This window comes from Zootermopsis nevadensis, unplaced genomic scaffold, assembly GCF_977971745.1.
Source record: "Zootermopsis nevadensis isolate Lab colony 2312 unplaced genomic scaffold, Znev_1.0 Znev_ptg000061l, whole genome shotgun sequence".
NCBI lineage: Eukaryota > Metazoa > Arthropoda > Insecta > Blattodea > Termopsidae > Zootermopsis > Zootermopsis nevadensis.
The window spans coordinates 18,021,566-18,049,560 of NW_028259192.1; the positions used below are offsets into that span (position 1 = coordinate 18,021,566).

Genomic DNA, 27,995 nt, shown 5'->3' on the forward strand with positions numbered 1-27,995 from the left:
ATGAAATGTATTTTGTGTAGAAAAATATTAACATGGTAGCAGCATGCATTTTGCGGGTTGTATTACAATTCAGATATGTCCGTGGCATTTAACTTTTAACCCAGTATGAGTATGGCAAACTGTCCAGTTTTCTGTTCACTGCAGGATGCACTGATGAAAGGGAGTAAGTACCTCTGAATACAATAGAATTTATTTACAATCCATAGGCCCAAGCCAAGGATGTAGAACATGTTATAGTACAAATACTTGTTTCTAATGCAAATATAAATTACATGGTTACGACTAATTTTCAGTCAATTACACTGTTACGACACAAATAATTACTCGAATGCCAGTCAGTTTGTTTGGGGATAAATGGTTTACAATGCCAGCAAAGAATCCATGCTAGTATGACAGTAGTTATTGGGTGTAACAATAAATGTGCCTACTCTTGGGTTGGTGGGGGACGTGTAATATTTGTGATAATGGCCCGATATAAATTTTTAATAATACAATACTTCACAGAACAAGGGGCGAAAATTAGGTTTGACTCGATAGACTTAATTCTCATTGTGTCAAACTGATCACGTGGAATGCCAAGCGATTCGATTTTGTTACTTTTTCACAGGCACGTCAGTTCCGTTTCCAGTGATTCGTATCGTCTTTCACATGTCAGGTGGTGACAGTAGTTGAGTGTGGTGTAGTGAAAGAAGGTAATAAAAGTTCTATCACAAGGACTGCAGGAGAGGCATTTGTTAGACTAATCATCAAAGTAACGTCTTCTGCTAAGGTATGTTCTGTTTATTTATTTCAAATGAGTGAATGTATGAGTAGGCTGTTTCTTCTATGGTAACATTCTTAATGTCTCGGCAGTGGTACAGTCCATGGTGGGAAAGGTGGAGTGTAGTGAAATGGAGGACGAAAATGTAAATGCTCTGCGTGTGACGTAATTTTTATCATAAAGAACATGTTTAATTCATACTACAGTGAGGTAAGATCCATTTATTCAACTTATTTTGCATGTTTATATAAGCGAGCTAAAAAACCAGTTTAACCAACATTCTAGCACAAGTGTTAGAGAATAATCCAAAAACATTCTAGGCTTAGTGCTCTTACATAACGTGGTAGAAAAAGTTGCCCTATGTAAGTGAAAACTGAAAATAATTACATATCTTCGCAAATTTATCACTATAAAACTTAATTACATTCGGTTGTCCGTACTCGAGTTCAAAGCCTATTCATACGTAGGAAGTGTGTGGTGGAAGATGGTCAATCATCAGCGAAAGCATGACTGACCTTACTTCTCCCACCATGGATATAGTGAGTCAATCGAAAAGTTTATGTTGACGGAATCGTCTAGTGTTTCTAACATGTACACGATTTTGCACGTTTAACCTACAAACATCAAAGTCTTCTTCAACGGTAGCGTCATTTAGTTTACTGAATTGGGCAACTCTTTGTATTGTAGCTTTTCTGTTTGCTTGTCATCAGTTATTCTGCCAATGGTTATAAAGTCCAGTCAAACACAAAATATATATAGAGAGTAATTGCATACGTACGTGTTCAATACATGTATAAATCAAGACACATTCAAAGGTGCTCAGCCATATTCCTGTTATATAGTGCACAGTATAATAATAAATAAACACTTCTTTGAACAAGTCTGTTACTCCTTTTCTTAGACTGTTGTTGACGAGGATGATGTTGATTGTCTTCGTTATATTTAGCGCATTATTCCTCGTAACTGGATGTTACCAGACAGGGAGGAACAAGAACCATTTGGGAAGAAGGTTGTAGCGCCGTATAGCCTGGTAGAGGTTTACTGACGTTACTGGGGTGCGTGCTGCCTCCATCACCACGGTTATAAAAATAAACGTGTTTGGAAATTTCATCCTTGTTCGTGTATAGTTTTTCACTTTGTTCTTGGACCAATTGGAGCGCGTAAGGAAATGTGAAGTCGTCGTCATCGTTCAGCGTGGTCCTAAGTGATGTTCAGTTCCTAATACAGTTGAATACTACGCTAAAGGCGTAACTTCATATTGTCCGGCAAAAGAACGCTCTGGGGTCTGAGCCGAAATGATTTAACGGAATAAATGCACAGTGTTCTGGAATCTTGCTGTCTCTGTATTTACACACCACTCCGGTTCATTTTATCTTACAAGCACATATGAGACAATAGTAATACTAGTGTGTTTTAGAAAATAAAGTTTTAAATATGTCAAATATTTCTTGCCCACTCTATTATATACATCTGTAAGCCTCTCTATTTTGAAATTAGGGTCCATGGAAATGCATTCCGTTTTCTATACCGTAGTAAAGGTGATTAAAAATAAGCACTGTTTATTCTAGAAATGGATTAAAATCGCCAAATGATAAAAATGTCTGGTTATTGATCTTTGAGAAACGAACAGCACCCATAAATGCGTCCTTCAAAATCATGACGAATTTTCAGCCCATAAGACACTCAAGTTCGCTCTAGCCCGAGGCGGATTTGACCATGTCCCCAAGGAGTCTTTCTATGGGAACATCGCCGACTGTCTTTCTGAAAAAGAGCTCTTCCAGACTCTGCCTGCTCAGGCTGCCGACAGATGGCAGCAACAGCAGTAGCTTGCCGAATCTTGCTTTGTGTCTGGCAGCACAGTACTCGTGCAGCATCACATGAGTCTGGTCCTGCAGGAGTTCAACATGCGCTGCATCACGCAGTCCGCGGCTCTCTGAAAAAAGGTTGCCAACTTAATATCGCCTGCATGTTGCAGTTGACTAGTCGGTGAGTTAAATATTCGGAATTGTTTGCGATTACTCAGAAAATGTGTTTACAAGTAACTACTGTAGCCCTCCCCTAGTAGATTAACTTAAAAGAACTCGCGAATTTTGACAGAACGTGGTCTGAAAATGATGTCACTAGAGATCAGTCGGTCTTTCTTATTTTTAACTTCTTTTCATTAATAACACATACATAGGGTCGTGCGAACATTTGAGGTGGGAGGACGCTCATGTGAATCTGTATAGTAGGATGAGCTCCACGGGTGTTAACCGTGTTGCGTTTTAGACAATAAATAAATGACTTCATACGTTTGTACTCTTTCACGGCGGTCTTATTTTCATTGATGAAGGGAAAAGAATTCAAGTGTCAAGATGTAGCGGGGAAATATTATTAAATATGTTAATAGTACCTACAGAAGTAGGCACTGTTTCTGAGTAAAGTAAAGTAAAGTTTGTCCCACTACACGTCATGTAGGCGCTTGGGGTGAGTAGAGGTATAGCTCCTCTCTTCCTTGACCTCGGCACTAGATGGGGGTGAGTGGTCGGCATCACGCCCCGGCCGGCTTTACCCCCGGGAAAGGACCCCGGTACCATTGTAGAGGAGGCTGGGTGGGCCCCAGAGCCGGTCTGGACGCAGAGGCTAGAGGAAAAATCCTCTGTCCCCGTCGGGGATCAAACCCCGGCCGTCCAGCCCGTAGCTAGTCACTATCCTGACTGAGCTATTAAAATCTAACATGCAAAGTGCCAAACAGCTGTATCAGCGGTATTTTGTTTTCAAAACAATGTTTGTCATTCTTTATTATTGGACGTAAAAATGCGTTGTCCAATCTTGTGTATGGTTTTGTTACTTCCTGTCCATTAGGTCCAGATATTCTTCTCAGTACTTCATCAAAAGTTCGTAGTCTGTGTTTTTCCTAACTTGAGAAACCAATTTTAACGTCTGCATAAAACTTTAAATTATACTTTTGTAGGCTTGTATTTAAATCTTATGTTTTTAGATAGAATATATATGAAGATAGGGGATTTTTGGGTTGCATGGCAGCAGACATTTCCACGCATTAAATCTGCTCATAAATTCCTCGTGGTGTAGTTCACTTGACTGTCTGGTATCAATACGTGCCTGCCTTGAAGAGAACCAGGGCCTTGAGACAGGCGAACTCTGTGTGGTCGACCCTTAGGAGCACGAACCGTGAGATTGTGTCTCGCAGACGCCGGGCGTCTTCCTCGAGTACCTCGTGCCGTGATGCCGGAGCCACCGCCCCATTTACCAGCGATTCTGACATGAAACATAAGAAAATGCCATTCCAACTGGAGATAGAATCTGTGATTAGTTAGTGGTCGCTTACTACTTTACGTACATGTCTACCTGTCGAGGCAGGGAATTGACTTGTTGTGTTTTTGTGCTTCGTAGAACGAAGTTAAATCTTTCAAGTGGCACACATTTAAGAGGATGTATTAAACAGTAAGAGTGTTTTACTTCAAAATGTGCCTCTGAATTCAACTGACACCTACTGAACAAGTTCTTACCCTCGTCAACAGGTAGCGCCCATTGCGCGGCGCTCAGTACAAATAGCTCACTCCATGCCTCTTCCAGCAAGATGGCTTGGTCGCGAAACGTCAACTGCAACACATAATGTCCATACTTTGTATTAAGTAACTCCAATATGCTAAAGAACCTAAGTAAAATTACTTTAAACAGCCATTTTGTGTGAAATAAATGGAATAACACAGCCTACATTCAGTGTGTTGAAGAAGAGAATATTTGGACTTAAGAGAGATGAAGCAGTAGGACGGAACAAATTACTACAAACCCCAAAAGCGAAATATAGTGCTTACTGTTTTTAAGCTATACCTGTAGAAATGAGGGGATACTTCGTGCCCATTTCACTGCCAGGAAGAGCAACTTGGCTGCCGATTCATAAACATTCTCTGCCGGAAGGAGGGTGAGACAGGTGAGGTCGAGCGGACGTAGTGAGTACTGCCGGCTCAGAGATGGCGTGGGTGTCAACGTCTCACCTTCATTGACTCGGTAGCCTCCGTCGCATGGATCTATTAGAAGACCAACAAGACAGAAGTTGACCCGTGTGCTTACTTAGCGTAGGTTATGTTGGGTTTAGTTTTGTTTTCGTTACCTTAGACTACGTTTGATTATGTTTCTTGAGGTTAGTTCAGGTTAATTGACGTAGCTTATATTCCCTCAGGTTATCTCAAAATACCTTACCTTTATCAGAATCTTGTATTTCGTTTGGAAGTTAAGCCACGCTTACATTTAATACTCGGTTTCAGGGTTATTTTGACACGGCGTTTTTTGTGACATCGTGTCCATTGGCATCCGGAGTCTCTCCTACACTAAGTTTGTTATATTTAGGCTTAGTCACAATGGGCGTCGCGATGCATGCCGTCCTATTTTCCAACATCTTGTCCGATGGTATTTCGAGGTACATCGTGACAAATATGGCATTATATGGAGCGTCGCAACGAATGGCGTCGTGACGCTCTGCGTTGGATTCGCATCTTTGTGTTAGGTGTCATCCGAGGTTTGTCAGTTCTAAAAATGACTAGTCTTGGCGTAGTTTTCAAGATTCATTTCCAATGAAATGCTGAAGTTCATCTGCGTTAATTGTGGAGCCTGTTGTTGGCGTCGCGACGCTTGGCGACGGGTTTACATTTTCTTGATCAAAGTCACGCCGGGGTTTGTTGTTACTAAATTTTAACTGCTTTGGCGGCGTCGTTACGAGCTTTTGAACAACAAACACATGAACACATTTACTGTTCGCTTTGATTAGGTTCGGGCTCTTACAGCCGTCCACATTGACCGGACGCGGACTGAGTGTGGTCACAGCTCGCACTCGTGTTAAGTAATTACCTGGATCGAATATCAGGCTTAAAACTTAGCTTTTCTCTCTGTTCATTCTCAAATCCTGCCTTCTAAAAACGGCCTCTGCCTAAGGGTATGAAGCAAGAAAACTTTTCATACCTTTGATTTCTGCATTATTATTTTCTGTGAAGGCTTTCGCTTCTTCTGAACTAGTTACTTCGTCTTCCTTGGCGCTTGCAGCTGATGACGTCATTGCTCGACCATGTTGTTGTTGATGCTGCTGATGATGATGATGGTAACTGCTTGTTGCATTGTTAGGAGACAAAGGTGGTGATCCTAATGACTGGAGGTGAAACTGTAAACCTGAGAAGAGTTCCCTTGTTCATTAGTTGAAACAAATTTTTTTGGATCAAGTAGAAAGTTTTTGATCTTGAAATTTGTGAAAACTAAGAATATCGTCTATCCGTTACAACGTAAGCTTATCTCTTCAGCTGTACGTCAGCATTCATCAATTTCTTTTTTAAACCTTTTCGTCACTGAACCTTCCACAACGTACGCCCTTTAATGGCGTGATGCTATAAGAGAAAAATCTTCAATTATGTAACAATAGAGCAGAGCATACAGAAGAAGATATTAATAATTCATTTATAAGTACCTGACAACAGCCAACCAAGGCCACTTATAACCTAATAATTTAATTCAGTTAATCCATCTATAATAGTAATAATAGGCAAATCACCCTCGGGGAGGTTTATAATGCGCACGCAATTTGTTTAAAGCCCTAAAGGGTATAAATAGAACACTTGGAAAACCTAGTGGTAGAAAACGGATTTGAGTTCTTTCTCAATGTTTGAGAAGATGCAGCATCGTGTAGTCTGGTAGATATTACCAGACGTTGTAGAGGTACTTACTGCCTCTATCATCAGGGCGATGAAGGCATCGGCCATTTTACTCGTTACCGCGAGAACCCCAAATCTTTAAGACTTCGTTCGTTACTCACTCAAATGCAGTAATGGACTGCACCGTTAGGCGATTGTCGTGCTCACCTAATGGCGCCGCGAACCCAGTCGCCGTCTGTTTAATGGCAGCGAACGGCAGTCCACCGGTCGCAACGGTTGCCGGGTTATAGGCGAGAAGCTGTTGGTGAAGGTAAGCTGCGGCCGCTGCAGCTGTGTTATGCTGCAGACCCGTACACAGCGCTGCAGCTGGCGTCTGTACGCCCCTGCAACAATTCAAGTTTCGTAACAATAAGCAGGGCTTCAAATACGATCCGAAGTCCTCCTCATCATAACTAAAACGCAATTCACTGCCTCAGAAACTATGGAAGTTCCCTCGTATGGAACTGCACGTACACTGGATTTCGACTCTTGTATTCAACCAGTTCTGAGTTCTTGAATGTTATTTAGACAAATTCGGCCCGTTAGTGTAACTACCGTGGATTTCTGCTCGCCAGTTTACAGAATTGTATGGCCTCATACAAGAGAGCGACTGTATTTTAGCAGCCCTGACAGTAAGACTCACACATCAAATGAGCAAGTCAAAGCTGTCTTAGCCTGTTTTAGAAAGAGACAATCCACATTAACAGCATCCTATAAAGTCGAATTCAGAATAACAAACTGACGGCTTGAGTGATTGATTTACTGAATTCGTGAATAGGCTGATAGTGACTAGTAGTCATCCAACTATATGGTATTTAAATTACACTCAGATCATCATCAGTTCAGTCCGCTCACATTACAAAAGCACCGTCTCATAATTCTTCGCATGACAATGCTTTAAGGGTCGACAACTATCGGAATTTCGTTCAAAGAGTGTAGTCTTATTTATAAATTGGTTCGGTTCTCTGATTGTTTCTCCAGACCTCATTAAGCGTTCGATTAAACTTCCTGGTGGATATTATTTGCACGAATCTTATGCTTTCAATTTCAATTTCTTCCCTGTAATTCTCTCTTATGATTATACAAAGTCTCGTTAAGTACCCGAGTCCTGAACACAAAGCGGCCGTAGCTGGCGGCAGGTCGAGGAGGCCTGGAGGAGAAGCTCCCGGATGGTATAGTGACCGCCGCGCCCCGCTGTAGTGGTGGTGATGGTGATGTGACAGCGCGTTCCGCGGCGCCCTCTCGTGTTGCACCGCTGCAAAATGAACGTCTCTGTGTCACGACCAGAAAGAGTTGGTCAGTTTTATGACGTCTGTATGTGATGATTATGGCATAAGATTAAATTGCTGTATACTTGCAGTTTTGTAGCAAACACATGAACCTCTCCTACGTATATAAATATTTTTTTTTTAATTTTTAGTGTTCTGTCTGACGACAGGTCCATATGAACAGGATCCTTCCATCCTTTTCTCGGACTGGGACCTGTTCATATACGTTCTTGGCAGATGATCCAGAAGTGGTTTGCCATTGCCTTCTTCTGTGTGTGAATGGAGTAATTGTTGGGATGCCACGGAGAAACCGGGGAAGCCCCCGGAGGATAACTCCGTGTTGCCTAGACCACGGCCTTGCCCAACACAAGTTATAAATTCGGGCACCGCCGGGAATCGAACCCGAGACCCCAGGATTACAAGGCCAGTGTTCTAACCGCTAGACCACCGTGGCCATCATATAAATATAAAGAAATATTTTATTTATTATATGACCCTTGCCTACGTCATTGTTGGTACCCATATGTGGACGTAGGTGGCATAGGTAATATGTGTTGGCACGTGCATGCGGAAAGTGCCTCTGTTCTTATTTCGACAAAAATCTGGTTCCACGGGAAACAGGTGTCTTCCCCCCCACCTTATTTTTTTGCCTGAAGACGAGTGAATATCCACCATTCGAAGCGCAGCTGATTTTTAAGATATTTTAAAGACTTTTTTTAAAAACAGGCGATAATGTTCCAGACAAAGAAAGTCGAGGCACAAAGCCTGGAGAACCTAATGTTATTGTTATGATACAAACTTATAAAGTGATGCTAATGGCACTCCCTCTTTCAGAATTTCATTCTTCCAAGAATTTGCGCCCTTCTGGACAGGAATAGGTGAAGTTCGTGTGCACTGTCACAATTTCCCCCCCCCTCCGCTGCCCCGTTTTTGAGACCGACAGATAAGATCGACACTTGTCTCTCCCTCTTAATACTGTAAGTAAATGAGACCCAAGTTGGGGAAAGAGCCCCTTGTGTTGTGGTTATTGAATTTTGTGCTCATTTTGCCCCCATTATCCGACACTTGGGTGGATCGATGGGGTGACAATGATAAACCATTGTTGTTGCATCATTTGGCGCCCTGTCACCGCGGCGTGTTATTGTACCCCAGCAAAGCAAACAAGTGACTAGCTCGAGCCGTCAGCACCAGAAGCTGCGTTTCCCATCAGCAGTAGCTGTCTTTCCGAGTAGCAAGAGTGACACAAGTAACAGATAGCTTGACATTTCGGTCGCTTCATAACCTCAAGTACATGTTGGACACCAGGGCAGGAATGTCTCTCCTACTCAGACACATTCGTGTATCTGAGCCCCACCCTGTCTCAGCGGATGACTGAGACGGAGCGCGAAGCTGACTGTTGTCATTGTAGTGCCGATTTCTAAAACACTTAGACTAGAGATTTACCGTCATATCCCCTAGAAACTTCAAATATTCAAAAATGGCTGTCTTCTGGGTTGTAGCGCTGTTAACCTAGAATACAACTTAAGAAGCTGAGCTAGTCAAGAAATTCTCCTTATTTTATGGAACTCGAAGGTTTATTTTCGTGTTGAACTGTCCCTATCTTGAGCTATATTAATTCAGGTGTGTTACTTGTGGCGAAGCTAGAAGCGCTGTGCCTCGTGGCCATGAAGCATTCAGTTTGGTGACAGCTAGTACGATTGCGTATACCGAGGAAAATGGGTGTCTGGCCCGCCGAGTCACTTATGCCTCTTTTGCGCCCAGTGTCCATGTTTGTCTTAAATCTTCATTTCCTTCATTAACAGCTTTTTTTGTCCTTTCGAGAAGCACTCGGCAGAGGAGTCTGTCAGACGCAACCCGCATCGTCTTACAATTTACCTTGTTACTCAGCAAACACAGCTTTGTTCTGTAGTGTTTCTACGGTTCGCATTGGTCTGAACAGCACTGTGTGCTCCGCTCTGATTCTTGATTCGGTATTAGGTTACTCAACTACCCCATATCAGAGACTCTCGGATCGTGACTGAATGTAAAGGCCGAGTAGTTAGGATTTCGGCTTTATAGTCGTGGAAGCCACTGGTTTAGACCTCGGCCACGACACCGGCACTCGCGAAGTTCTTTCGGTGGTTTTACAAAAATTCTTGAAGACAGATTCCAGGGAAGTATGAAATTTTCTCAAAACACCTTCCTTCAACATCCTTTCCAATTTAATCATCCCATTATTCAAGACTCTATGGTATGAGCTACTGTGGTCGTTGGTAACTAAAACATCAAAATATTGCGAGCTTGAGTCATGACTGGAAAAATATGTTAATATCCCACTTGAAGATACTGACCGGAATTTACATGAAGAGACTGAGGGAAACCACGCAACTGTAGATACGGGTAGATGGTTCCTCGGACGAGAATCGAGCCCGTTCACTCCCCCTCCCTCGAATATAACCCTACGTGTTGGCGCTGTTTTAATCTGCTCAATCTCCCTGCTGTGCCATCTACTTTTGTTTTTAATTGAGCTATACGAGGTGCGATCGGAAAGTTTCAAGACTGCGCCTATAAAAACCCGTACACTTATCTCAGGTATTAAATTCATCCATCACCCTCGAAGTAGTTCTCCTGGGAGTGAACACAACGATCCCAGCGCCGCTGCCAAGCCTGGAAGCATCCCTGGAAATCTTTCTTTGTCAGCCTGTCAAGCACCATCTGCGATTCTGCCTGAATCTCTTCTATCGTCTCAAATCTCCTCCCCTTTAGTTGAATTTTCATCTTTGGGAAGAGGAAGAAGTCACACGGAGCTAAGGAGGGTGCGGGATGACGGCCATGGTGTTTGAGGCCAAAAACTGCCGAACTTTGAGGGCGGTGTGCGCTGGCGCGTTGTCATGATGCAGCAGCCAGTTGTGGTTGCGCCACTTTGCCGGCCGCTTCCGTCTCACATCTGCACGCAACAATGTCGCACAAGTCGTTGATGGTACGACGTCGATCTTCGTGAATGGCCTGCCGAATCTTCGTAACATTTTCGGGCGTTGTGCTCGAAAATGGTCGTCCAGAACGCTCGTCATCATCGACAGAGGTTCGACCGTTTTTAAAACGTGAACGCCACACAAAAGTTTGTGCACGACCCATTGCGGACTCCCCAAATGCTTGCTTTAGCATTTCATAAGTTTTCGTAGCCGTTTTGGCGAGTCTTTGGCAAGAGATTCAGGCAGAATCGCAGATGGTGCTTGACAGGCTGACAAAGAAAGATTTCCAGGGATGCTTCCAGGCTTGGCAGCGGCGCTGGGATCGTTGTGTTCACTCCCAGGAGAACTACTTCGAGGGTGATGGATGAATTTAATACCTGAGATAAGTGTACGGGTTTTTATACGCGCAGTCTGGAAACCTTCCGATCGCACCTCGTACATTGGACAGCCCTGCCTTCGGTCGTAGAGGATCAACTGTACACTGGAATCTCGTTTTGCAAAGTGCTGATTGTTACATCAACACGTTTAGCATTAAATGTGCTGTCGATAGCAGATCTTTTTTCTGTGGCTGATTGTCACAGTCACTTCCGTCTTTACCACTGCCGTCTTCAAGGGTGACGCATTGTCGTGTCAGTGTGCTTGAAACTACACAGGCGTTTCCCCTCGAGTTGCAATACGTCAGGGAGTGGTTACGGTGTCGGATGTGTTTTGTCTGCTACGTCATATTAGCGGCAATCAAGTCAAATATTGGAGCAGCGGGTTACCCAACACATCGCGGGTTCTCACATGAATTTTCTATACATATCGATCGAGAAACCGCTTTTTTTTACATGAAGAGCGCTCATGCGGCATTAGAACCGAGGATAGCTCTACTCAGCCGCGCTATCAGAACCACGGTGTATCGACGTTTTCAACGTCAGAAATAATAATAGACTGCTATTGGTGTAGTTTTTGAAGTACACAGAACGTTCCAAAGGCGTTCTCCACGCCACATCACTTGGGTAGTTGTTGTTCTAATGTGTTTATTGTTGAATTCTAGTCAAATCTTGCACTAGTGTGAGCCTAGACCATTGTTTTTTAGCGATGTCTTGAAACAGTGACCTTTATTTTTACTCCGTTATCCGATTTGTCATCCTGTATATGTTTCGAAGCATTAAAGACCTTTATCGTACCACAATTTGCGAATTCTGTGTAACAATGAAACGTCCTTGTTCTCTTGGAGGGACGAACATAGCTTTCAGTACCTAAGAAGATGTTTTGATGTAACATAAGAGACGTGACTTAGGCCTAAATGAGCAATTTAGGATATTTAAATAGGGAATGTGTCTGTAACAATGAAAATCAAACAGGTTACTGTAGGATTTGAGGTTTTCGCGGCTGTGAGTTTGAAGAGTTTGGTTGTAGCGCTGTGTAGACTGGTAGAAGTTTACCGACGTTTCAGAGGTTCTTGTTACCTCCATCATCAGGGCGATGACCCATTAAAACGTAACAAAACGTAAGTGTATCAGAGTATCAATGCCCCATATTCATAGATTTGACTATCACGTGCTTTCATTTGCTGAAATTTATGATGAAAAGCGAGACATTTTCTTCTTCACATTCTTTGACGTATTAGAATGTAACAGAGCGTAGGCCCTACCTCAGTCGCAGTACTCAGTCATATAGGATGCAGGTCTATTGAAGTACACTGAATTTTGTGTCAGAGTTCTATCACAATATTTTCCGGCACGGCATACAGAGTGATTCCTGAGATGACTTACCATCTTTCTTCATATTAACCTGCAAACACTTGTTGAAGCGGCAGGCCTGACACTGGTTACGCCGTGTGACGTCAACCACACAACGTCCGCTCTCCTTACACACGTAGTCAAGATTACTGTAAACCATAAACGAGACAGTTATTTGGAAAATACTACGGCTTCTCAGGAACTATCATGTATGAAATGTTATTGAATGCAACTTTTTAAAAATATATACCGACTTACTGTGGTTGAAAATACTCAACTTGCACTACATTGAATTTTTCGAATAGTCCAATTTAATAATTCTAACAGTACTGTGTGATGAATATAATATTTATGAACAGCTCCTTGTATACTCCCGTATTAGTAAATATATTTTAGTTTCAAATAATTTCTCTATAACTTGTTCTGAAATTAACTAAGCTTTAATAGCAGGATTTTTAAGACCTCGATGAATGTTCATGATTTTCTTATTCAGGTGACAATTTTTTCTGTATCATGGAGCTATGGAATTAGAGAAGATTACATGTTAACTGAATGACAGTAAGCGTGTCCACTATTATGGGATATTATGCCTAATGATGATAAGTTGGTATTCTGCAGTAATTATAAAGTTAAACGTTGGACCACCCCCACAGCACGTACCGTCGGATGCTGCGCTTGAAGAAGCCCCTGCAACCGTCGCAACTCGGCACCCCGTAGTGCTTCCCCGACGCCTTGTCCCCACACACACGACACAGCGAGTCGCTCTTACTGACGGTCTCCATCCTGCAAAATGAGCATTGTCTGTATCAGCGATTCTAGAGTTTCATTAGCATCGCAGTAGCCTGCTGTACCTAGTTTCAAGCCAGTTCATTACGTAGATTAAGCGTCATCATACAGAAAGTTTCAAATCACTGAGAGACGCGCACTGACACGTGTTTTAAGTCTGGTCGCTCCGAATGTTAACGACGGGGCTATACACAAACTTTCGCCACCAACAAAATATATAGGCCTACTGTAGGAATGAGGCTTTTGTGAAATAATACTAATTATTTGCTGAGGTAAAAGAATTTTTATTTTTCTTATAGTAAAATTATATTATTTTAAATTAGAGAATCTTCAATAGAAAGAGTGGCCCCAAATGGATTTTAATGTAAAAATAATATATAAAAATGAACGGGTGTTTATGCAAAAATCCGTAAAACGCTCCAGAATCCTCTTAGATAACCAGCCGCGTCAGATTTGGGCTAAAAAAACAACATTTTGGAGACCTGCTCTATGTCCATCAGCGTTGATGCATTTATTCGCCATGAAAGCCTCAGATCTTATTTGTAGAACGCTGTGAGTGATAACACAGCGCGAACGGGACACCCACATTTTAGAATAATAAATAGATGTCAGCACTGGAGTTTATGGATAAGAACAGTGTATCGGCTGTGTTTCATGTCAGATACGGTTTTGAAAGAGACTGTATAATTTAAGGATTATGTGACCCCAGTTATTGCGAAACGGTGTTGATGACATTGGTTGCCAAAACGCGCCTGTAAAGTACACAAACGCGTATGATGTAATAATATATAGCCAGGCATTATCAGGCACAGAAATAGTTAATTTTAGGAAGAAAGATCTGTGTTTCTCCAAAACCGTATAGGCTTACACAAGGAAAGGAAGGTGTCTGGAGGCCTTCAGCACAGCTCCCCGGTACGTGATAGTTTGGACTATGCTGTGCAAGATGGCGGGCAAGGAGTCATGCAGGTTGCTGACCAATGACGTCTGGCCTCGTCCATCCTCCACGCGTGTTGTGAAGTGGTCGCCAGGCAACGGGTCTTTGATGTCTTCCCCTGCACATTATGTTGCCAGCTTAGCTTGGAGCAACAACGGCCTCAGTGCATGTGTCGGAGGTCGAGTGCTTGTGACATCTACCATCACTTTGGTCTAGTAATGGCGGATCGTAACGACAGGAATGTACATGTAGTCACCCAATATCGAAATGTATGAATGTGAAATTTGTTTAAATTCGGTCAATGTAATCAGTGGATGATAATCTTTTGCAGCATAGTGATAATTATATATACCACCTGAATTTACAATCAGAAACTCTGTATTTGTCACAAGAGTTTCTTTCGGGTATTATTATTATCACAGTAAAGAGTGATTATTTTCTAAAGCAGTTGATTTTTCAATAAAGAAGCATCGAGTTCTCTTTAAGATCTCTATCATCATCTAGTCAAGGAGTTAGCCACTGTGAGTTTTCCTTTTTATATATATATATATATATATATATATATATATATATGTTGATTGCTGTTTGTGACCCCCATAAGCATATGTTTGCAATTTTAAAGAGCTTCCGTCTTAAGAGTGAGCCTGAATTTGTCATAACGTAGATAATTCGTCGGTGCCAGAGTAAGGGATTATAAATCCAAAAAGTTTACGAAACGAAGAACCATTTTTGGAAAGATCTCACAGTTCGGGGTTAGGTCTATTGATTTTAAAAATACATAAATATGATTATGCAATTTATATACTAACGTAAGGCTGAAGTAATCGTTTTGTTAAATCACGTCTAATATTAAACATAGGTTTTAAAGTAGCAATCACACTTGGATTGCAACATTTCGACTCGTAGCCATTCACTGTGGTCCCGGTGAATTATCTTCGTGGAAATAATCCGCAGAGATCGTAACATGATGCAATGAAAGTCATATCTACGTCAAAGGAACCTAATGTTTGCCGTTGCATGCTCACTAGCAATGTTGACTGCAGAAATCTGCCTTCTGATTGTGATTATCTTTGAGGAAGCTACAGCTATTACGTAGGCCTACATAACTGAATACAGTATAACCCAGGCTGGAGAAGAGAGCTGAAAAATCAGTCTATTTCGAGAACCAGATAGTTTATCGGAAAACCTGTTTCTAACAGGAATGATTAGAATAGACTTATAGTGTATCAGTAAATTCGTATAATTGCTTTCACAAATATTGATTGCATCTATTACTTGTATTCTGTTTATAATAAATTTATTGCTTAGAGGGAGCATCAAAACAACAGAATTATTATATCCGGACCGAAGTTTGTACTTTGCACACCTTTATAATTCGTTATTATCCTTAAACTGCTTCAGTGGCAGACGCATGCTGACAGTTGGATAATAACATAATGTTATTAGCCTATAGGCCAGCAATGCATTTAGCATTTAGAATAGGCTATTCACTAGTCATTAGAAGATTCTGACGTTTAGCGATCGAAATAGAAACAACCCAAAATAAATATATTATTGTTATTCGTGTTATTAATATCAATGGAAATTAAAACTTCAAAAGTTCTCACAATCTTCTTACAGAAGGAAAGTTGTATCTTTACAGCCCAGTGTGTGGAAACAAAAACTGGAATTTTTACTTTGTGTTGATAGTGATATTGAAGTAACATTCCATAAAACCCGCATTTTGGTTTTAATGGTGTATAGCCGCTAGCCTTGCTGCAGAATTGTGGGTTTCTATCAGTGCCGATTTAGTTCCCAGTTTTTCTTTCATAGTCAGTCCTTTTCCACAGTATTTTTAAGGATGAATATTTTCACTACACCTAATTTGTTAAACGTTCGGCAGAACTTGTATTCGAGACCGATTTATCGCAAAAATATTGCAGAAATATTGGCACGTTGTATGTTATATTCGTGTCCTGAACGGGATTTGAACCAGAGGTTTCAGTGCGCGAACAGTCTAAAATCGCGCTCTCCATACAAAATATACGTAGTAACTTAAAGGTAACTGTGCTTCGACAATGCAGAGTATTTCTTAATTTACCCCTGCAAGACGATCAGTAGACTACACGGTTTACAAGGAGGTCGGAGAAGTTGCCGCAAAGTCACGGCGAAATTAAGAAATTTTAGAGCTAACATACAATATCAGAGGAAATAGTTTTCAGTAGGAGTCTTGCCATTGCTGGTACCTATGTCTGTTATTATTGATAAATAGTTTTAATACAGTAGTTTCCGGTTAATTGGGCCATCGGTTAATCTGGGCAGTCGTTTATTTGGGACAAATCTTAAAGAACAAAACTTTTTAATTCTTTACGTGGAACTTCGCATAGTTGGGGCAAAGTGTTCTAGTCCCGATGTTTCCCAGTTAACCGGAATCCAACATATTTGTTAACAGGCTATTCTGTTTTATTCAGTAGCGTTCTGTCCTATCGTATTATACACTTAATATTGTTCTACTTGCCTTCTGTTGCTCTGTTGTATTATGTTGTGTTCCGTTTTATTACATTATTGTACTCTGATTCTATTCTATTTAGTTACGCCAAACGTCTCCGCTAAGTGATTATCTCTTCTACTTTGAATACGAGAGGTCCCACTAACGAATTTCGGACCTGAGACTATCTGACCTGACAGATTTTCCTCAGTGCCTCAAAGTAAATACCTGGATAGAATCTTAAATTAGGCTACTATCGCTTCCTTACACATCATTTTCAATTCATTTTTTATCAGTCATCTTATCATACGATGTCGTATAGTGCAAGTGTTACTGATAGCATCGTTAAGTAAACCATAAATCTATTTAAATTAGTTATTTTCTGCTTTGTACTCACATATACCAGATTAATTTTGTTTTGTTCTACATTAAGCCAATTTTATATTTTATATTTATTTATTTCCATTTTCTACTATTCCGTTTCCATCAATGTTATGTCCCACTACAGGCTCCCAGTTTCATTCCATTCTGCCACAGTCTATTCAATTCTGTAGTAACATTTCACAGTACAGTCTCTTGTAAACATTTGTACAAGGAAATCAGTCACTGTTTGATGTAGCATTCTTGCTTCGTAACGGACGCCTAATCGTGTGGCAATTAACCTGAAAGAAATGATCGAATTCCAGTGAGGATTATGTGACTTGTGCCACTGTCGCAGGGCGCTGTCTTGCAAGTTTGATGATTGTGGGAGCTCTGTGTTGTAACACGTGTTTAAGGCGCCCCCACTCCATGGTGCAATGCCTTTTCACTTTTTACCTTTCGCTCGGCCCGCATCGCTAATGGGTGCTGTGGTCAGACCGGCGAAGCTATAGTGCGCTGACACTAAGGGTATCACCTGAACAGATTCGTTTCCAATTTTCATATCCATGTACTGAACATACAGATCTATTGCTGACGAACCCAATAAACGCCAGGTAGCAGATAGTCGCTCAGCTGGTCAATGGAATCCAAAAATTCTTCTTCGTATTCATAGAAACTCGAATTTCAATTCGGAACATATCCCCCTCCCCAATATAAATTTGAATATCACCTACTGTCGACGATTACCTTCGAAAATGGTCGCATGCTCAGGTTTCTCGACAAGTTCTGTTTGTCTCATCTCCTCCACGCAGCCTGAATGTAGTCAGTTAGGCTTAATGTTGTCCTGTATTTGTCTTTAATTACAGGGTGCAGGCTATCAAAACGTCTTCTTACCGAGATTTTTATATCACGTCTTTTATAAATTACTTATATGATAAGCCGTGGTTTTAGAACTGCTGTAAAATTAAAATTTTTTGAGCTGCACTTAAACCTAATTAGAAGCTGTAGTGCATTTCTATAAACCGAAGTGAAAGTATCCAAATAAATATGTTGTAGATACGGGATGCTACTGTTGGTTATTTAACGACGCTTGATGAAGGGTTCATGTAGCATCTAATGAAATTAGAGGATGATAATGAAAAATGACGAGAGAGTAATGGTTTGATTCATTTACGATGCCTTCAACTGATAACGAAATACTTCAGAATAACTGCCATCCAGGTTGAGACTGAAGTAGGATAAGATGACCTTTCGAGTTGGCCCTGCTACAAATTCGATCTAAGTAATTTAAGTTTTTTTGGTAAATTAAACTTAATGAGGCCTGGGCGTATATTTATTTTTATTTATGATTACTGTCATTCGCCTATGTTCAAATCATTTATCAGCATTTACATTTTCACTGTTCCCCAGTTTTATTGATGTGACATGCGCATAAATCTTACGTATCTAGTTTATATCTGAAATCTAAGACAACTTCCTTGGTTCTTTTTATGGCATAATGTTTTAATCTCGTTAATTGATAGACTGTCATTGACTGACTGACTTAGTAGAGCAGAGATCCGCTTGAGAAGCTGAAAGTCGATCAACTTGGCATAAAGTTTCCTGAATTTAATGCATCCCAAAGGATCATTGCTGTGTTCACAACTCTCCGCCAGTGGACACTATCCTGGGCTGTTATTATCCCTTCCTTCTAAGTATTTACTTTTAATTAGCCGACTAAAATGTATGTATTTTTCAGCGTCTCCATGCGTAGTGCATGCCCTGTCTGTAGTTGATGAACATTAGAACTGCAGCCAGACTCAGAGGCAGGCAATTCTTGGAGTCGAGTCCTTATAGCTACCTCTCGTGAATAAGTTACGTGGGCACGCTGTTCGATATGTCACTTGTCACACTGATTCTACCAACATGGTCGATTCCGCATATCGATCACGTAGCTTTCTTTTGCTGCAAGACGTACGGTCAGGGTGATGAATTATGAGGGAAGTTGTTTTGCTTTATGTTAAATGACAACTAGTCCTGCAGGTTAGACTTCAAATCCTCGTCAACTAGCAAGCTAATTGGTTGCTGATATATCATTCTTATGCCAGAATTTTAATTGTTATATGGGAATAATCTGTCTGTATACGAACTGTCACTAACACTTCTTCATAACGTTCTAACAACTACCTTGGTTTGTCTAATATAGGTGCCGCGGAATGCTGTTTCCGTATGAAACTGCACTAAATCTAACGTTTTTCCTTTGTATACGTAGCAGACTCGTGGCAAAATATTGTCTGGTTATTCTGGCGGTATTTTCTGAACTTTGAAGTTCAAATAACGTCAGATAGAATATGGAGATGACGATGTGGGAGAATTTGGAAGGCAAACCACGAATAAACCTCAAATCCTAGAGTCAAACTCAGGAACGTCCTGATACGGAATACGCGTCCTAACAGGCATCAGCAACCCTTGCTTTATTGCTGTTATTATTACCTGGAGTTATGTTGTGTGATCAGTGCAGTGTCTTAGTATCAGTTAGAACTTTGCGAATTGAAGAAGTTGGATCATCTAAAATTTCTGAGTCGTCGTAGGTCTATACGTGATATGAGACTAGTTTGTATGCCACCCTGTCGCAAACTGAAATTGTGACGGATTTAAGAGCCCTCTTTATGTCTTATTCGCATACTTAAAATTGTATCATCAGGTCGATGATGGAGGCAGCAAGCATCTCCATATTCGCCTCCGCGAGAACCTTAAATCTTACATATGAAATCTGTTCTTGATCAGTGTATTTCGGGCTGTGAGTCATCTTGTTTCTGTTGTAAGATTAAGATTTCTTGGACAACCTATGAGACCAGCCTGTTGTCGTATTTTTCATTGCATTGTCATCCCTGCTCTGTCTGTTATATCATTCAGTACATCTGTCTGTCCGTACACATTAAAAACTCGAGATTGACTGAACAAATACTCATTAAATTTGATTTTGGGAACTGTAACTAAAATCTTGTAATGCATTCCAGTTTTGGTTAAAGTAGAACAAAAATAATGTGCACTTTGCGTAAATATGTGAGTGATAAGGTGTGGCTGGGTGGGTGATCTTCTGGGTCTCTAGGATCCCGTGGTTACTTTGTCTAAAGACTGAAGGTCAACGTCTGATTACACACTGCGTACATTCCCCATTTTTTATGAACTACGCCAACACTTTAAGGATTTAGCACGGGTTCTGGGTGACCCTACATTTATTGTAAGGTCGGAGTGATGCGGATTTTTGGTCCACTGCATATAGGTTCGTGTGTAGTTAGGTCAAAGTGTAACAGATTGTGGGCGGGTGCGCACCTGTGAGAGGCGTGGTTGGGACCCATGTCACTGTTATCAGCTGACGTAATTAGCTGAAGCAGTGTCACGGAAAACATGCGACCCGACGCAACGAACTTCTGAAATAATTGTGTTAAATGTTACACGAAAAACATCGTAATTTGTGGTTGTGAATGCACTCACCTAATTTCGAAATGTGGATAAATAAGTTTATAAGTTTTTGGATGTTGTTAGAAATAATGAAAATATAAAAGGCACTGTTTATAAGAAAATTCGTATAAAATAACAAATAAACCAATGTTTTCAGTGCACATATCGGGTATTAATTCATCATTATCCGTGTTCTTATCCTAGTCTTCAGTAGTAAAAATAGTTTAATGAAATTACCGTAGACAACACAAAACAGCGAGGTTTACACACTGATTGCATTACAATAGCTATTACGTATCGAACTGGGTTCATTAGTCGCACAATAAATCGGTATTATTTGATATAAGCCAATGTTAATTTCTGGACTGCGATGTATCCTATTAGCCTCGGTAGTACCACAAAGTAACGGATCTGCGCTTTAGGCATTTGCTTTGCAAATGAAACTCCACTTTGAATGAAGTGACTGTTTTTCGCAGTTGTTCAACGGATAATCTCGCCCGGTTCATTAATTACGCAACATAAATAAATCATGTTGTCGGGGAAAGAGTTTCTAAAAGAAGAACTGAAAGTCACAATGCAACTTCACTTTTTTCCCTCGCGTCTGAAGACAAAAAGCAGGCTAATGATGTAATATTGACGCAGCTTCGAAAAGTTGTCTTTTGATATAATCTAATGATCGACGCGGTCATCACGATAGATCTTAGGATAGACGTCATGAAAGCACCTTTTTGGCACTCTTTTTGCACGTAGAGAATACTAAGCATTCCCTTTGTCTGCTTGCAGGTTGTGTTGTTAGGGATCCATTCCCTTTTATAAAACTTTTAGGATAAAGTATATTATGTTCTTTCTGTGGACCAACGTTCGTTATCTCTTTGTTCAATTTGTAGACCAATGCTTCACGAAACATTACCAGGATATATAAAGGTGGGTGATAAGAAGTGGTCACAACATTTAATTTGGAAAAACTGAAATGAAGAGACCTAGATGTAGATGGGAGTATAATATTAAAATTGCTGTTAGGGAAATACGTTGTGATGATGTGGAGGTCGTTTTAAACATAGTAATGAATCTTTTTTATTTACTGAGCGTGTTATCAGCTGCTCAACAACGACTCTGCTCCGCGGAGTTACTTGTTGGTTGGTTGGTTTGTTAGTTAGTTAGTTCTCTTAGTTTGCCTCCCCATAGGTAAGTATATTCTCAGAGCAACTGTGTTACAAAATTATATTCGAGCCATGTTCTTTCGTCACAAGGACAGCTAAAATCTGCAACTAAGCATTGGCGTTTTGATTAAGTGAAATTTTCGTGTAAATTGTCCAGTGGTGACTAAGTTTAAAACTTTTGTCTGTATCTTGCAGAATTTTAGAAGCGATATGGGGAGACCGCTTTGTGTTTTTTATAATGCGAGTTTGATTGCTTGAGCCGTGTAATCGGCTTTATAAAAATGTCAATTCGCTTCACGCATGAACATGCTTTATTTTTTTTCCGCAACACTGCGATTGAATATTGGCAACATCTGTCGTCTCTAACATCAAACTCGCATCAGGAAGGCGCGTCACAAATAATTTACATGCGCTGGGTGCATTCAGAAAGTCCTACATCATGCTACCTTTCCAGCAACAACACTGAAGCCTGGTGACTGGAAAAAAGTCTTTGGATTCCTGGAAATAAAAGTAATCTCTCAGGTATGTATCATACGAGGTACAAATTGGTGTAAGTGAAAGGAGCTGGTCGTAATTGCTGGATAGGAGACTCGGAGTATGCCCTAATCGACATTCACCTTCATCAGAATTATTGCACTGTGATTTGATTTCGGTAGGATGTGACGGGAAGCAGTGATGACCTTGTGTGAGACAGTTTCTGGAGACTTGCATTGGAGAACGGAACAGGCTGAAACCACGGAAGATCAATGTTGGATATGAAGAAGAGTTTCCTTGAAATTTCTTCGAGGATGACATGGGGCCTGCCACAATGTTTGGTATTTGAGTTTTCATCCCTAGGTACAAAATACGTATGGTAGTGGGCAGGAAAATAAAAGTGGATGTTCCGAAACGTCGGCAGCCCAGCCCGTCCTACATGTTATTACCCAAGACTGAAAAGACAATTGACTACAAACCGGGGTCTAAGCCTGAAGACTTCTCAGATATTTAAATACAGTTCACTCGAATTTCGCCAACCGCTGTCGTTCAGGTAAACCTGGTTTGGGCTTCGTCCCCCTTTCATCCCGACCCCACCCTACTTCTGCACCCACCAGGCCACGCACTAATGTGAATCTCTGCACGTGTTCCCCATTACAAGTCATTACGAAACTGTAATAACGCAACGGTTGCCACCTGTTAAGTGCGTCATTGCCGACCGTGCGTGACGCAGTGACAGTTCTGTCCCCGGGCCTTCGGAGACGACACTGATGAATAGAACAGCAGTTGCGGCGTGGGCCCTTTTAAGATATTGTATGTGTTCATTTGAAGGTACTGAGGAAGACTGTGGAAACAATGAAATGTGAGCAAGGCGTCGGTCAGCATCTGGGAGAATGACCACCTTCGACTGAGTCAGTTAATATCAGACTCTGTTTCGGGTGTGAAATGAACAGCTTGTTGAAGAAGACATTTGTGTGTAATAAATATGGGCTAACGAAGTATGCTGGAGAAAATTACGTTATGGGAGGCTTCGTAATTTTCACGCTTCACTTAATGTTTTAGGCAGTTACACCAAAAATTCTGAATTGGACGAGAGAACGAAATGAGAAGTAAGAAACCACATGGAAAACCTAAGAATCCTTGTGAGAACAGTAGTTCTTAGATAAATAGAGCGGGAAGCCGTGTTGGGGTCAACTTGTTCAAAATAGGGTTTAATAGCGGGTGGAAACACGTTTAAAAGCTTTCAATCTGTTAACTGTTTACCACTAACTGATTAATAGACTACGAAGATGGAGTAGTGGGGAGTATGTTGCCTGTAACCACGTTATTTGACGGAAATGTGTTGTGAACGATAGTTGGCAGGCCACCTAGTGACGCACCGACGGCACAATTGTCGAATCATATTTTGGAGCTGCGTGGGTTTGTTAACAGAGTTCTGACGAACACTGTGAAGGGCTTTCGATACCTTTTTCTTCAAATGCCTCAGTTCTTTAAAGACCTAGGACCTATGGTGAACATACCAGAACTCTAAACTGATAATTAAGCTTAGGTCTATAAATTTTAGTGCGTAATTTCTGTTTAGGCTATGGACTAATTTCTTCTAGTGTGCTAGTGAATTGGCCTATTCCTTCTAGGCCTGCCCCGGATAAGTAGGCCTATTAAATTATCCATAAATAATAGACCATCAAAGTTTCGCGCAGTCGACATTATCTCTGAAGATGGAGACAGCATGTTTCTCCAAACCGTTGGCATCTACTAACGAGTATACGCTGCGCCGAAACCCAGAACAACGACATCTTTAATGTATTGTTTATTTAGAATTAAAATTAATTCAGCATCACGAGGGCCCTTTCTTCTTCGTTGGTAAATACTGACGTAGGATATAAATCTGCCTTCCTTTTTTGTCGACCTGGGGACTGCCTGCCAGTCCCTCGTGCCAAGCCACTGCAGTGCCCTACGCCTACATGGATGTAATTATTAGCATGTAGTTACAGGTGTTCTGACTTGTATGACGTCATGTGTAACAATTACAAATAAATGACTGTGGAGGGGCGTGGTGCAGTGACTTGCCGTCATGCTCCATGTGCTGTGACACTGACCACAGCAGGTGCTCGTCTCCCCACAGTCCGCGGGTCGAGTCCAGATTTTCTTTTCTGTATGTCAGCCAGTTTATTGGTGGAAACAATTGCGAGTTTGTCATTGATTTAAGATCGAACAACACGGTATAGTAGTTAATAATCTCCGGTTTGATTTCCAGTCTGGACGACGGTATTCCCGGCTTTTGCTTCTCATGGTTTTGCTCAGTCTCTTCAAGAAAATGCTGAGACAGTGAATGCTCTCCCAAAAGAGGAAACTATTACTGGAATTTTTCTAACTTACTGATTCTTATTTTTGCAGGTTGACATCAGGGATGAAGACGCGACTTTAGGCAACAACTGGTAAGCAGCTTTACTGCACTAAAGTTAATTTGTGTTTAATCTTTAGTAATTGCTGTTTTGTTTGCTAAGATGTAAGAGAAGTAACAATTTTTTTATCGTTGGGTTTGGCCTAATATTAGACTTTCCGCATTTCTCTCAGGCTTCTCTATTGCAACGAAGTTTATTTTGATTGGACGTCATAAAGGATAGACCTAAGTTACATACAGGCTTTGTTCAGTCTATATATAAGTGATTAGGCGGTGGTTTGAATGGCCCTACAAAATTTTCTCTTCGTCATCGCTTTCAGACACAACTGACCTCCACCAATCGCAGAAGTTAAGAACGTGTGGAACTATACCTCCATTTCCTCACGACGTAGTGCATATTTTAGATGTCTTCAACGTTGAAAATCTTTCTCCTATGACAAAGATTCTTGCACTAGTCACTTAGGTTTCATTTGCCGAGAGGATTCATTTTCAGTTACTAGTTTTAGGCCCTACAGGAGTAGAAGCGGATATTTTAAAAATTATTTGCTGTTTTACGAACTTTGACAACTTTAACCAACTGGGACAAGCTTGGCGTCATAAAGCGTCCATCTTATATCCATTTTTTTAAAATTTGATCTTACGCTTGAGTTAGTGTTTAACTTTGTGACGACTGCTGCCAATTTAGTCTCTTGATTTCGTCATTGCGAGGATAAATAACTAAATTTAAAAGAAGGCAGATTTGTGTGTCGGTGTCATTTTATCCTTTTTTCCTAGTTCTAGTGATCTGTGTTGAACGTCTGAATTTCCATAAAATCTGTTTGATTGTTATGCAAGTTCGTTTCAAGAAATTTTGGTTAGTGCCGGAACGATAGTTTTTAATTAGATGACGACCGATTCCTCTGATGCAGTAATGACCATCATTTGTCTCTGACAGAAGACAGATGCAAAGATGTAGCCGGACTTTAGACATTTTATCCGATTGCTCAGCGTTAAGATTTTCATGCTCTGGTAGGCTATGCATGGCCTATAATCAGTAGGCTCAGTGGACATACACTTCTTTGAATAAGCGACATGTCGTTCTCAGGGTATAAGTTTAATTAATCTCTTTTTGTAATATTTTTCTTTATTATTTCATTATTATTGTATATATTATCAGTGTTTGCTTGTTATTGGCTTCTTGCTGTTGGCAAACACGTAAATAAATTAATTGAATTGAATTGAAACATTAAATAAAATTGTGAGCTTTAAGAATTTATAGGCCGCTGTCTATGCCCGCTAGCAAGGAAACTGGTCTAGAAAATATAATGCAGAGGAAATAAATTAGGTTATGTCTTCTTGACTGTGCCTTGTCACTAAAAAAAGGCTACCGGACAAGAAGATTTATAGATCGCAGAAGCCAGGGCAAATCATTTAAAATGATGGCAAGTTTAGATTCTTGTGAACGACAGGAATTAAAGTTACGTCTACAGTCACGAAGCAGTTCCGAGAATCCCTCATAGCCCACCATTGACGTTAAACGCCGTTGTCTTCCCGCCTGAGACCTAAAAGTAGGTTGAGGTACTGACCCATAGGTCCTAGGTGGGATGCAGATGAGAATACATGAAAGCAGGAGCTGGGGAGAACATAGAGACATAAAATAGAGGAAGTATCAGTAGGTTGGAGGAAACTGTATAATGAGAAGCTTTGTAATTCGGATACTTTGGTATATTGGCTATTGTTAAAGTGATGGCATGGACGGGACATTTTATCCCGGTAACCTCAAAGTATAAGAACATATGAAGTTGATGATAGTCTGTTAAAATAGATCGTAAATAAATAGAATGTGAGGGTGTGAATTGGATTTATGTGGATCACGACTTGAGCTTCTGTGAACAGGTTAGGTACTGTCTGTACCTTCCGGTGCCATAAACATCGAGTAATTTTTTGACCACCTGAACGACTGCCAGTTTATGAATAAGGACTGCTTATAGAGTTAGTAAGGCTTCGTAGATTCTCTGCAGTTTTTATACAGCTGACATTTCCTAACTAAAGAACCATTCGTTTCTGTACTTTCCCATAAGCACGCGATGTGAATTTCATTTACATACATTTGAACTGATTGAAATACTTATGCTTAATAGTAATACACACGCAGTTAGTATTAAATTTGGGACATGTGACCGAATGAAACATATTAGCCAGTGTGACGCGAGGTCTAGAGGCTGCATTTAATCGAGTGTAAGCAAAGAGAATGACGGATGGACCCATTTATCTCATACCACCGTCGGATTTCAAAGAGTTATTCTTGCTTCCGCCCTCGGGATTGAAATATGGCGCTTGTTAAAATTAATTTCTTGTCCCTTTTGAGTTCGGGGTACTTTCCGGAGCAAAACTGCCTAATGGTGCTAGCACTTGTCAAACGCGTTTGCCACGTAGCGTCATCGCCGAGAACTGTTGGGACCATGTGACCGAAGGAGAGACGCATCGAAATTAAGCAAACATCAAAGTTCTTTTTAATGGGTTACAGGTTTTGGTCAATTATTATTAATAGGTCAGTGTAATACGCGTGAAGTGTTATAACACAGCACAGACGGTCGCAGCTGACTGGTCGGCGCTACTGCTTCGCAATCGGGAAGTCGTGGCCCGAATCTCGGCCTGGACACCGGCGGTCATGACAGTTTGCGTGGTTTACTTCATACCTTCTAGACAAATATATGACAGGCCTAGTACCTTGAAATAGGCCACGATTTATTCCATCAACATGGTTTCAAATTCACACATTACATGACATTCTAGAGTGGAAACCCCCTAGAATCTGCTTCTAAACACCCAAAAAACTAAGGAGCACACATACCTGAGGTGGAGCGGCTGTGGATGAACCCGGCTGGCAGAAAGTCGTTAGCCACACTGACAACTGATCATCGAGGGGGGGCGTCGCTAGGAGACGCGAAATAGGCGGAGCTGAAGTGTCTGCCAACCAGTAGCTCACCTCTCCAAACGCACGATCCAATAACAGGCTCTGTTCCTCTGATTGGCTGAATAATGCTCCCCATTCATTGGTTGCTTGCGTTGATCCAGAGTAACAAATCGCATATATCCATTCCAGAGCTTTGGGAACATGTTATTTGTGACGTTCAGGGACTGACTCCAGTAATCTTGAACCTTGTTGAATGAACAGGACATGTGACAAGATGATTGTTTTCAGGGAGGCTGCGCCTTGTGGTCTGATAGAAGTATACCGACGTTTCAGAGGTGTTTAGTGTCTCCATCATCAGGGTGATGTGTAAGCCGCGCGCCTTCCCAGAAGACAGCCATGTTCGACAATCACATAGGCGTTCCGAAGAGAACAAAATCTTGTAAGCCAATAGAGTTTCAAAATTAGTCCAACAATAATGTCCAGTTATTGTTGAACTAATTTTAAACTAAGGTTTATCATACCTCATGCCACTGGGCTTCTGAACAGGCCGTGGACCTGCTTTTTCATTGCTGTCTTTGTGTAATTGCCCTAAGCTGCTGGTAATTATTATCCTTATTATATTTGTAGGAGGAACTTATAGGCTATTTTATGGCACGTTCTGACCTGCCCATGTTAAATTTTGTCAG

The 27,995-nt window shown here is 41.0% G+C and overlaps 1 protein-coding gene and 1 long non-coding RNA gene across 4 annotated transcripts; one reads left to right on the forward strand and one right to left on the reverse strand.

Moving 5' to 3' along the window:
* The first annotated feature begins 630 nt into the window (after window positions 1–630).
* On the forward strand, window positions 631–27,979 carry LOC147871232 (uncharacterized). 2 transcript variants are annotated; one of them, XR_015532669.1, is made up of 3 exons: window positions 631–769; window positions 853–970; window positions 1,662–1,773. It is a non-coding gene; the product is annotated as an uncharacterized LOC147871232 (long non-coding RNA). The 2 variants fall into 2 exon arrangements; XR_015532670.1 differs by lacking the exons at window positions 853–970; window positions 1,662–1,773 and adding exons at window positions 24,407–24,447; window positions 27,598–27,979 and having other exon boundaries at window positions 632–769.
* Window positions 1,849–27,286, reverse strand: LOC110831709 (nuclear receptor subfamily 2 group E member 1). 2 transcript variants are annotated; one of them, XM_022068119.1, is made up of 10 exons: window positions 27,247–27,286; window positions 13,045–13,167; window positions 12,418–12,533; window positions 7,540–7,693; window positions 6,607–6,782; window positions 5,720–5,923; window positions 4,595–4,791; window positions 4,270–4,363; window positions 3,863–4,018; window positions 1,849–2,693 (listed from the first exon to the last, which is right to left on the reverse strand). In XM_022068119.1, exons 2-10 carry the CDS (start codon window positions 13,164–13,166, stop codon window positions 2,455–2,457), a joined length of 1,458 nt encoding a protein of 485 aa, XP_021923811.1. In that variant the 5' UTR covers window position 13,167; window positions 27,247–27,286; the 3' UTR covers window positions 1,849–2,454. The 2 variants fall into 2 exon arrangements, with proteins under 2 accessions (XP_021923811.1, XP_087196872.1); XM_087340746.1 differs by lacking the exon at window positions 27,247–27,286 and adding an exon at window positions 14,039–14,057.
* Window positions 27,980–27,995: the final 16 nt, after the last annotated feature.

Bases quoted from the DNA above. Each gene is read 5' to 3' on its own strand.
- LOC110831709 (XM_022068119.1), bottom strand. From the start codon at position 13,166: ATGGAGACCGTCAGTAAGAGCGACTCGCTGTGTCGTGTGTGTGGGGAC. The intron at 7,694-12,417 runs GTAAGTCATCTC...TTCATTTTGCAG, and splicing joins GGTTAATATGAAGAAAGATG to CGGTGCAACACGAGAGGGCG. The intron at 4,792-5,719 runs GTATGAAAAGTT...GTCTTCTAATAG, and splicing joins TAATAATGCAGAAATCAAAG to ATCCATGCGACGGAGGCTAC.